The 12,525-nt window shown below is 37.9% G+C and overlaps 1 protein-coding gene across 1 annotated transcript in view; it reads left to right on the forward strand.

Annotated features, from left to right (window-relative positions):
- Positions 1–1,208: 1,208 nt before the first annotated feature.
- The window catches only part of LOC108751855 (ubiquitin-conjugating enzyme E2 H), a 53,533-nt gene continuing 42,216 nt past the window's right edge, over positions 1,209–12,525 (forward strand). Inside the window, exons 1-2 of the mRNA XM_018492322.1 lie at positions 1,209–1,668; positions 2,328–2,696. Coding sequence (XP_018347824.1) covers positions 2,644–2,696 — 53 coding nt within the window. The 5' untranslated portion in view covers positions 1,209–1,668; positions 2,328–2,643. The remainder of the gene's footprint in view (positions 1,669–2,327; positions 2,697–12,525) is intronic.

Here is a 12,525-nt window from a genome sequence, read left to right on the forward strand (position 1 = left end):
TTGATGGAGATTTAGAACCTGGACAAAAAATTCTTTCAATAGACATATTTTTAAAAAATAATTAAAATATAATGAGCAATTTTTAATTTAAGCTGCAAAATTGTGTTATTGTATAGATCTTATTAAATTGCTTCATGTGTATATAACATTCATTTTTATATAAAAGGTATAAATTTTCAATCAATCATTTTTACAAAGACTATACACTTGATGTATTCTTAAAAAATTGTACAATTAACAGCAAAGCTATTTATTCTGTTAAACACAATCAATGCTGCGAAAATTTAACATTCTAATACCTGCAGTTTGAGCCTATTATATAATTATTTTGATGGTATAAACAAAAATACTTTCAGATCTGTATCTAATTAACCCTTACCAAGGTTGGGTCACTAATGATCGAGTGATTTCTGTAAGTTCGGTAAGTCTTTCGGTAATTATAATAATTATAACACATTTTATTATTTTCCAAACTGAAATTTCAATATTTATTCTAGAAAGTTGAAACTATGTTAACATTTTTTGAACCTAAATTTTGAATAGGTGAAAAAAAAGGACGGAGATTCTAGTGACCCATGTTTGGACAGATGAGGCACCAAATTGTACTATATGTATTGTAAGAGTTAAATTCTTATATACTTTAGGCAAAATTATATCTTCACGCTACAAATATCGGCATTAATCTTTTAAGCCCAAAATTTTTTTATGGCTATGAACAAATTTATATAAGTTATGTAAAAATTGTTTTTAAAATTAAATAAATCAATATATTGACTCTTTTTACGCCGAGTATTTGATGCGCGTATTAACTATAGTAACTTTCAATTAAATTATCTAAATTTTAGCAGTGTATTTAAAGAATGACGTAGTAAACTGATATAATATGCATCAAATTGATTAATTAAATACACATGTACAACATATCATACATATGTTTACACATATCTCCGAAATTAAGAGAATTCAATAGAAAATTACTAATTAGTGCTCGTATCAAGTACAAAATATAAACTAGAATATTAATATATGATTTCAAAATCCGGGTTATAAAGGATTAAAATACCCGCCGCAACGGCTAGCGATGGAAAATGGCGACGCGTTATATATTTGCTCAAAAATTCGTGGATAGTTTCACTCGAGAAGCTCGAGAGATTTTCGCAAAGAAATGGTGCGCACGCGCCGAGCGCTGCTGTCGTCGCTCGTCGGAGGCAGCAGCGTCGGTTGAGCCAGGAGAGTCCAGTGTGCAAGCGACGAGAACGCAATCAGATGGTGGCGAAGATCGTGGATTGACAGGTCGCGGGTTGCACGAGAGTGAGAGAGAGAGAGAGGGAGCGCGCGCGCGAGAAAGAGAGAGAGAGAGAGAGAGAAGGATCAGGCGTTTACGTGACGGCGGTTGGCGTTAGGCTCTCTCTCTGGCAGGAGGACGGGGACGGTTTTTTCCGTGTGTACGCGCACGCGAGCCAGGAAAAGAAAAGAGAGAGAGAGAGAGAAAGAGAGAGAAAGAAAGCGACCCGCGAGTGAGAGGAACACGGGCAGTTGACGTGCGCGACGATCTCGTCATCGACGACGTTGACGAAATGATCCTCTAGCCTCCCTGTGGCTTCCTTGGCCTGGTCCGCGCGAGAAGGAGTACTTGGAGCAGGAGGAGGTGACCCTTTAAAAGAGAAGGTGAAACGATTCTTCTCGTCTTTGGTAGTACTCGAGATTTTTCTTCCACGAGCAGAGAGCGAGCGAGGGGAGAGAGAAAGAGACGCACGAATCGTTTATATACACATATACAACGGCAGAGAAAGAGAGAGAGAGAGAGAGAGAGAGAGGGGGGGGATTCAGGAAGGGAGAGACGCACACGCGACGCTCACAGCGCGCTTCGTGGAGGAGGGAAACGAAGAAAGGAAGAAAAGAAAGACGGACGCAACGCAGCGCAGCGCAGCGTTCGGACGAACGCAGTTTTCACCTCGCGGCGGATTGTTCCACATCGCGTTCATCCGCGTCGAATCGAAGTCGATCGTTCGCGAATCTCACCTCACCTCGCGTTACCCGCCCTTCGTCAGGGCGAGCCTCCGAGAAAGGGATCTGTCGATCGACTGGTTGATCGTTTGCGTTTACGAGCGTGCCGTCTTTATTTTTTTCTTATTTCTTTTCCTGCTCTTCGTCCGTCGCGCAACGTCCGTGTGCATCTCTCTCTCTCTCTCTCTCTCTCCCCCCCCCTCCTTTCGTATATACCCGTGCGCTCCCTTCTTCGCTACTGACGCTCTCTCTCTCTCTCTCTCTCTCTCTCTCTCTCCCCCCCCCCTTTCTTTCTGTCTCTCTCTCTCTCGGTCGTTCAGTGCGCTGAATATAAGCTCGGTTTACATTAACGTTGGAGACAGAAGTGCGCGTCGCCGGAGTGCCGAAGTACGGGGCCGCGAGGAGTTGGCCGGTGAATTGTTCCTTCGCTGAAGAAGGATAATTGACGAGGCGCTTGTCCAGAGGGCCCTCCCGAGGGCACGACGGAGTGCCTGTCGGGCTCAGCTGATCCACGCGCAGCGGTAGGAGGCGGCGGAAGGAGAGGTAGTGGTGGAGGACGCTACCAGGAGCGCCGCGGGGCGAGGAAGGGCCCCTGCCGAACTCAGCACCGCCGACGAGCGAGCAGCGCCGATAAATATGTCGTCCCCCAGCGCCGGCAAGCGACGCATGGACACGGACGTTATCAAACTGTATCCTTGGAGAGCTGGCTTTATGAAAGGCCTCCCCCCTCCACTCCCCCCCTTCCTCTATGCTGCGTCCGATAAGTACCTCGTGCGATTCTATACCTATGTTGCGTACTGGCGGCGCACACGTGAGAGCGAGTCGCAAATGCGTCTCCTCTTTGCACGCGCGCGTCTCTCCGTGCGTTTATGTATGTGTCTGCCTGCCTGCATGCCTGCCTGCCTGCCTTCATGCGTGTGTTTTATACAGGGTGCTGAAAAACTATGCGCGGGTAGACCTCTCGCTCGCAGTCCTAAAGGGAGCCCTTTTTTAGTCTATCGGGTCGACGCAAAAGGTCTGACATCCATCCACCGAGCTCTGTTTTATTGCATGATGATAGAAAACTGGAGCTCCCTTTGTGAAGAGGAGATTGAAAATATTTCTCTCCGGATGAGAAAAGGAGCATGCCACACAGTTAGAAATGATTTATCTCGATTCTGTGTCGATGCTTTGTTTCCGGATTCGTTTCACGAATGTGACGAATCTTTTGCGTTGATCCGACACTGCGTGGAAAATCAACGTTTTTTTTTTTGGAGTAATTATCTAGTTTTGTAATTTTCTAATTTTGACACCCAATGTTGGTACGATCGACCGTCGCGTTTTTAAATTCCTTTCGATTAACGTCTAGTTGGTGTAAACAGAAAGATAAGAATTCGTTAGTTGTTTTTGTTTAGATGATGAATCTAAAAGTCTTTCAGCATATTTGTGGAAAATTTTTCCCCCGTTTCTTTTTTACATTACTATTAAACAGATGATAAGTAAATCTGTATCGGCGGAAAAGCTATGAATATTTAAGAATAACGATTTCATTAAAAGATTGAAATGTTTCCGTTAAACATCGATCGTTTTTTTTTTTAGATTAAAGTTGCATAGAAAGATTCAACTTAAAAAGAATCATCTATAAAGTCATATCTATAAAGAATAACGATTTCATTAAAAATCAAACGTTTTCGATCATTCTTTTATAGACCACTAAAGGTTTCATGGAAATTTAAGGATTCGACCAAGGACATCTATAAAGAAAAGCGATTTTATTAAGCGAAGATAAAAACGTTTTCCATAATTTTTTTTTTATAGACTACTAAACTTTTATTGAAATTAAAAAAAACTCTTGTCCCCCTTCTCCGGTCTTTTAACTATCAACTACTCGTGCATCCAGTTTTTTTTTTTTCAGCGCTCTGTACCCAACGTTGTAAATGTGTGCGTGCACGTAGCGAATCGCTGGCTCGCTTATCGAGAACAATAATCGCCGTGATAATCGGCATTTATTGCCGGCGATTGCCGGCGAGAACTCGCGAGAGACGTAGCGAGTTGGACGTCGGGAGAGAAAAACGTCGCGTTACATATTTCATTATCGCACGGCGGACATTTAACCCGTCTCGAAACCGTCCGCTTTGTCGACGTTTCGGCCACAGCTGTTTTTAACCAGCTGACTCGTAGGCGCTTGCGCGTACGCGTTCGTTCGTTCGTGCGTGGACGAGCGTGAGCGAGCGTGTCGTCCCGCTCGCTCGCTCGCTCACGTTCGCTGCTCCTTTTGTTTTCCCTCCCTCTCTCTTTCGCGCTCTCTTTCTCTCTGTCCCTCCGACTCCCTCCCCGGTCGTGCCTTTCGAAGACACCTCGTTTACACCTGCCTTTGTTATTTATTTGTGAAATAATCACGCGGTTCGTGCTCCGCCGTTACTGAAGCGCCCGATATCACGTCTGCCGATTATTTCGTTCGAATTAGAGATCCTACGACGGAATTTCGTTAAATATTTTTTCGGACAACCACGTACTATTAAATTTACAGTGTTCGAATTTAACTATCGTTTTTTAATATAAATTAACAATATTTAATATTTAATAGGAGCAGTGATCATATAGCGTTTTTCACTGACAGAGCTGGTGCGCACTCATTGTCAGTGCACTTTAAAGCTTAGCCGTTATACACAAATCGACGCATATATGTACGTTTAATAAAAATGTAGAAACGAATTAAACCGCTAAATCCTCAATGCATTTTATTCTCCTATTTGATAAAATGTACATTCGGTATTTTATTTTTTAATTGAGATATCTCACTTTTACATTCAGTTTAGTGTACAACAGCTTTAATGTGCACGAGTTCTGTCAGTGAAACATGCTATTAAATTAGGTTAAATTTGGCATTCTAGATTTAACTGTGATATGGTCACAAAAATATTTAACTTATATAATTTATAGTAATTGTTTTTATGGTAATAATAATCTCTTTTATTATACAGTCAGTTTTGGTTGCCAGCTATATATATTTGTTGATAGAATTATTGTTATTATTATTTACTATAGCAGTAACAATTATAATAACATATTACTGTAATGTAATTACAGTAACATGTAATTATACAACTGATAAGAAAAATTCCTAATTAGTTGTGTATTCACATGTTCTAAGATATTCATAATACAATTACATTAATAATTTACATAATAAAATAATTGGATTAATAATATTAATGTAATTATAGTTAGAAACATTTATTCAAATTTTTTCTCTCAATGTAAGATCTCTAATTCAAACGAAGCTTTCTTTGTCTCTTTGTTCTTATAGCATGCGTGAATAATACTTTCGTAACGTTGATTATTACGGTGCAATCGAGAAGAACACAAGAGAGACTGAGAGTTCGGATACAGGGATCTCAGAATGATGGCTCTTCCACTCTTCGTTTTTCCTTCCTCTTTCATCTTTTACATCTTTACCTATTTCTCTCTATATCTCTTTATTTTTTTCCTTGCTTTTACTCCCTTTGTTCCCTGTTCTACAAATAGAGCGCCACTCTCTCGAGAAAAGATCTCTCGGGTTTTCATTCGAAACTCGCCCCGAATTCCGTGGCCCGCCTGTCGAAAGGGAATTCAGAACCACGGAGAGACAAAGAGAGATAGAGACAGAGAGAGGGGATTTAGAAAGAGAGTGACGGAAAGCCACGAAGAACGTTAATTGAGACGCCACACTTCGTCCGTCGTACGCCGCGAATTCGAAGCAAGACCGACGAAGTGACAGAGCGTCTTTAGCACGCGCGTAAAAATAAAGCGGTCTCTATATATTCACCAGCTGAATCGCGCCGCACTGACGCACGTATTAACACGGGTCGATATGTATTTCGCATACGGTTCGTCATGCAACGGCGACGAAAACGCGACGGCGGTCGCATTTTCAGCGACGGGATTTGCGAAGGTCAGTCACATCGGCGAACTCTCTGTCGACTCCGATTGGCGACGAGAGAATTTTTATCGTGACTGTCGACCAGTCACCGGGCTGCTCCAACATGAATATCTTTTTATTATTATATTTTTTTTTTCTCTCTGAATCTGAATTGGGTAATTGATTATCTAGTGGCATATACTTGGCACTGGGTAATCAGTGAAATTCAACTGAAAAACAAAGGAAGTGTGGACATTATATAATTAAAATACCGTTACTTACGTTATGTTCGGTTCCAATCTTCCAATATCATATACATTGAATTTATTGTATATTACTAAAGTAAATTTATATGTACTAAAGTAAGATTAATTAGAGCTATATAAGTTATTAGTTAGATAGGGATTCCACGTTTCATTCAGTGATTACTAATGGCATACTTAGAACTAATATCAGTGATTATCCACTGATAATTCAGATAGTTTCACTTGGATTCATTGTATGAATCCAAGTATGTGATAAAATACCTTCATATATACTAAAAGAACAGTTTTGCTAAAGTGTAAAAATTTAGCTATAAATACAGATCTGAAAATAATGTTATTAAACGTTAAAATAATTATATAAAACGCTTAAATCTTGATGACAATATTACAAAAAAGTTTTAATATTATAATTGTTGTGTAAAAATCTTTTAATATGATTGGTCTTGCGTTTAATTCCTCACTGAATCTAAATGTATAAACCAATATTAAAGAATTTTACAATAGTTACAAAGCTGCTTTCTTTGTTGAACGCAATTATTTTAATATTTGTAAAGGCATCAGAAGAAAGGAATTTTTGGCCAGTAGCCTTTTCTAATTGGTCAGGAGACGCAAACGCGAATGCAGACTCAATCTCCAATCACTAGTGTGATACAAGCATTAGGTATATAACCAGTTTAAGCATCCTGCATAATTATTTTGATAATCCAAACAAACTTATTTCAGATTTGCATCTAACTACATTTTTAGATATTCCAGCAAAACCGATCTTTCTCTGTGATTTAATTTTCCGTGTAAAAATAACACTATACTACATAAATGGATTTACACATTTAAAATGTAATGTAGTGTTACTTTTATATATGGAAAATTAAATCACGCACATAGTATATATTCATGTATGAAAATACTTATTCTATGAAAACGTTCGATTTTACTTATTATATGAAAACATTAGAAATATTGGATTTGCAGTGTTATCGCGAAACATGGCGATCTCATTCAACGTGCCTGTTGCTGCACAGAAAGAACAATGTTGTTAAAGTATCTAAAAACAATTAGTACCTAAATACAGATCTTAAAATGATTTTATTAGTCAAAATAACTCTTTGTGACATCAGAGTTGCGACTTTGTCAGTTGTTCAAAGCGTTTGTTTTATTATAATTATTTAAAATCAATTAATAAACTTTATTATATTTCTTATTTATAAATAAACAGAAGTTTTATATTATTTATTTTCTTATCCATTTTGTATATTGATCAGGTGAAAGATGAAGAAAACAAACTCAGACGACGAGACAACACGTATTGTCTAGGTTATAAATAATATTTGTAAAAGACATTATAAAGAGATTTTCTAGACTCTAGAAGATCTTTTTATGATGCCTTTTACACATATTTTCGACTCGAAAAAACGTTTTACGACATCTTGTTATCTCTTAAGCCCGTTTTCAATGTACGATACCTAAAAATTAAATATTCGTCAATGGAATTCATTCATGAATTTTCTGATAATATTTAATCTTTAGGTAATCGTATATTGGGAAAACAAACCTTAGATACGCATATTGTCTGTTAAAGATCCGACCCCACCATTCCTGGATACGTTTTGAAAATTCATTACCATTAAAGGGGTATAATCATATATGTATAAGCAATGATGCGAAAAGTTTCAAGTTGCCACTTTGGCAACTTGATTAGCATCCTACATAATTATTTGGATGGACTAATAAAATTATTTTCAGATTTGTAGCTTTTCTAGATACTTTAGCAAGACCGTTCTTTCCGTTTTAAACTTGAAAGAGAAAGATGAAAAAAAAAGGAGGGATTCTTTGCGCGTAAACTGAGGGGAGTCTGATAGGTTATCGCTTAGACGGTTCCTTGCCTTCCACAAAGAGCGAGCGATTAACCATCCGATGCGCTCGAGAGATAACGCAGGCAGAGAAGAAAGAAAGTTTAATTAACGCCAAAGTGCCGTCCTGTAATCGACATTTCTTGTTCATTTCTCGGTAATCTCACGATACGTCGTATTCTTTCGCGCAGTCGACAAAAAAATCAAAAAAAAAAAAAGAAAAAAAAGAAAAGGAAAATGCGTCGCATCTTCGATTCTCGATAATTCCTCGATAAGACCTCTTCTCCCAGTTTCATTCCCTCTTTCTTTTACAATACGTTTTACTGGATTTTTTACGCGCGTGGCGCGAATGATAGCGCGCGCGCGCGCGTGTCGGTAATATAATTCTTTTATTCATCGCGATAAACGCGACGCGCGGGTTTCGAAGGTCACTCCTCGTGGAGAGCTTCGGGGATTATTATAGAGCGGGTTCCGAGGAAGAGAGACGCTCTGGTAGATATACGGGGGACCCGACGCGACGCGGCGAATCGATACGCGCCTCGAGAAACACATCGTGCGTTTAATTATCGTACCGGGCAGAATTATCTCGTGGCAGCGGGAGCGAGCGAGGCTAACTGCGCGATACGTTCACACGTCCCGGCGTGCCATATTACATTGTCGAGACATAACACGTGAGATATAGATACAGGGAGGAAAAAATGCAGCGTAACAGGCTTTGAAATAGCGATTACGGCCGAAGCAGATAGCGTCAGAATTGAATTTACTTTCGAAAAGAATACGAGTGTTGATTTAACACCGTATATAATTCTCGTCGTATTGGTGTTTATTAGGGCTGTTGGCAAAAAATAACATTTTTTTTTTTTTTTTTAAAGAACAAAATGTTGCGTTACTTTTAAACGTGTTTTAGTTATACATGCTGTAAATAATATTACAGAAAACATGTTTAAAACATTTTGCCAATCCTAGTTTATATCAACACCGTGATGGTGTGCATTTGATACTGAAAAAATTGATTTTGAATCCACACTGTGTTGGTATTAATAGAAACATGTGGGGGAATTTAATACCACATGGTGTTTATATAATTTTCATTGTGATGTTTATATTAATATCAACATGGTGTGAATTTAAATCTCAAGTTTTAAGATTGAAATGGTGTTACACCGACATGTTGGTGTTGATACAAACACTAACACGATGAGAATTATATAAATACTGTACAGTGTTAAAGCCACACTCATATTTCTTCACAGCGTTCAATTTTGACTCTACCTTTTTCGATCATAATCGTTATCTCTGCAGCGTCCGTTATTTAAAATTCATGATATTAAATCCATATGATGTTGATGTTGATAACAACACGGTGAAAATTATAACATAAATACGGTATTAAATCCACTTACTTACATTTTTTTATTAGAAGCGACTCGCAACGAGCGAAAGTGAATATTTTAATTTTAAAGAGACTGATGTAGAATTTATTACTGATTTTCTTATACGAATTACCAAGACCTCTTACGAATTTCATTAATATAATTTGATATTATCGTTGTTTATGAGCCACAGAATTGATTTAACCGAGTCCAGATTGACGAACGAAAGTCAAAGTTTCAAGAAATTTTATGAGATTCTGTTCTACCTGCGCGTTGTTACGTATTAGATAACACTAACGCTTCTCCGTTTCTCAGGCCACGAAATATCTCAGTGAGATGCGTAACTTAGTATCGTGACACCGAGCACGCTTGAGATTATTCTCGTACATAGAATGGACCTTTCAGGTCCCGTTTTCATTATCTGATTAACTTGTAGTTTAGGTTTACATAATCTCACTTAATTTGATGATAACGTAAAAATGGTTGGACAAGTTTTTCTAACTTTATGATTAATTACTAAACTAATAGCTTTATACTGGTAACTTTTGGTCTAGTTTTTCATTCTCTGGTTAACTTTTTGCTTAGACTTAACCTGATGATAATGTAAAAATTATGTTTTTCTAGCTATGATTAATCATAAAACTTACGATGGTTTCGTATAGTGAATAACATTTAGACACGGTTTCTCATTTTCTGGTTAACTTGTGGATTCAGGAGACACGGTAGTGTCTCGACGCTAAGCCATAAGCGCAGCGAGCACTACCGTGTTCCTTTAGATTTAACCTCACTTAGGTCCGTTTTCACTGTATATGGTTACCTGAAGATTAAAGGTTGCCAAGAAATTCATGAATAAATTTCATTAATGAATCTCTTGATAACCTTTAATCTTTAGGTAACCGTATATTGCGTATAAACGAACTTTAACTTAACGATAATGTAAAAATTCTGTTTTTTTCTTTCTAGTTATGCTTAATCACTAAGCTGATGATTTTGTAGTAAATAACTCTCAAAGTTATCGCTACGAAACCCCATCAGTTTAGTAATTATAATCATAACTTAAAAAAACAAAATTTTTTACATTATTATCAGGTGAAATTTAAATCATAGGTTAACCAGAAAGTAAAAAATTGCGCCTCAGTCAAAGTCATTCACTGGAAAACCATCAGTTTGGTAATGAATCATAGGTAGAAAGGTGCGATTTTTATATTGCCTGATTGATATCAGGTCAAGCCAAAGCCAGGCATTAACCAACAAGTGAAAACCGGGTCTTTAATCGGTATCTACCTCCATTTTATTGCACGTAATTTTACTGTAATACCGTTGGTGTGCCAGTATTCGTAACAGGTGGAATATCGCGCGGTTTGATAATCCAATTTGCATCGCGCCTCGCGAAGTCGCGCTCGGCAGAGCTCGTTAACCCTTCCGCTATGGCGTATTAAATTTGCCTTTCTCGAGATTACGACTAAACGAAACGGCTAATTCGTTTTAAGATTATCACCGCGATATGCGGCCTCGCGCGCTTTTGATATTTCCATACGACGCAACGCGGGGCCGGCGCGGAAAATGACGATGTTACAAATGAATGCCAGCAAAGAGTTTCCTGATCGATCGTTCCCCGATTCTCCGGAGTCGTGTCTCGAAGTTATCGCGGACTTCTCGATCTACGACGAATATAAAGAGTGAATCATTAGAAACTGCGTAGAATGATTGAAGTTGAGTTTAGCTGAATCTGAATTTAGCTCTTTATAACTTGATTTAATCGTTTTGTTTATTTAAGAAAATGTTGAAATTTAGAAACTCTACGTTGTGTCAACATTATTGAATTTATTTCTTATTTCCCTCTATTCTTGTGAAATCGTTTCAAAAATTAATTATTGCTCTTTTCAATTCAGTGTAGTACACGAAGAAAAAAAAAAATCGCCTGTCATAGACTAATATATTACAGTATATGACTTTGATATCAGCTGATTTAATTTTCGCGATCGCGAAACGTCACTGGGTCACCTTATCTCGAAAAGGGCAGCGCACCGAATTCTGTTCTAGCTACTGATAAACGCATCATGTTTATCATGATAACAAATCCATCATGATAGGCTATCAACAAGGCCATCGGATAAACCAAACTGTAATATATCTCGGGATATCTTATATATGAACGTTTACTTTTCTGCCGCCGTGATGACAAGTAACAACCGATGTGTTTACGATCTCGCAATATTTTCGGAGTTACACTGCTGGATGTAATCGCATTCGCGCGTGTCGATATTTCTAAAACTGATGGATGGACGGAACCCAAATCGCCAGCGTGCGCACAAGCTGACCTTAAATCGTGCGACATCTCTTATTTCGCGAATTGCGCAGAGTATCGTGTCACATGATGTGCACATGTCGTATAATGCATCACACAGACACTGAAAAAAAGTCCGGTAATTGCTGCTAAATGTATTTTGCTTAGCATATTGGTACAATATTAAGTAAATATTACTAAACATGATAGTAGTGTAATCAATCGTTTTTGTAATAATTAGAAGAGTAAAGTAATATTCAGAAAAGTAAAGTTAGCGCTTAGTTGGTTTTGATTACATTAACCTTAATAGGACCGGAAAGCCGTATAATAATATTATGTACTATAATAGCGCTTCAAAATATGGAACAAAGTCATTGCGTCAGAATCATATTTTGACGCAAGGAATACAATGAATTATTAAATTATAATAACACTGAGAAACATTTCTGGTTGTAAATGGTCGAAAATGGTCTGGACAACATCAATAAAAAAAATTCTTATTAATCCGTATCAATCAGATTCTGAATTAGAATGATAATAGATTCCATAAGAGAATTCTGATTTGTCCATTTTCTTACTTAAGGAAAAAGCTCTCTGTAAGATTCTAAAAATAGGTCCCCTTCTAAAGTTTAACAAACACTTGATTAAAATTATTTTCATCAAAGCTTTAATAATAATTATAGTAGATTTAATTATCAGACTTTTTTTCGGTGAAACCGAGTCGCGTTGCCTTCGCGATAGAAACTCGCGAAGTTGAGAAACGCGAATACGTGACGGCGCTTCCCATAATTTAGCTCCACCTCCGGCGATTTTCGTCGGCCTCTTGAAAATTAGATGAAGTTATTTTCGAGTAAACGGGGGG

This window comes from Trachymyrmex septentrionalis, unplaced genomic scaffold (genome assembly GCF_001594115.1).
Source record: "Trachymyrmex septentrionalis isolate Tsep2-gDNA-1 unplaced genomic scaffold, Tsep1.0 scaffold52, whole genome shotgun sequence".
Classification (NCBI taxonomy): domain Eukaryota; kingdom Metazoa; phylum Arthropoda; class Insecta; order Hymenoptera; family Formicidae; genus Trachymyrmex; species Trachymyrmex septentrionalis.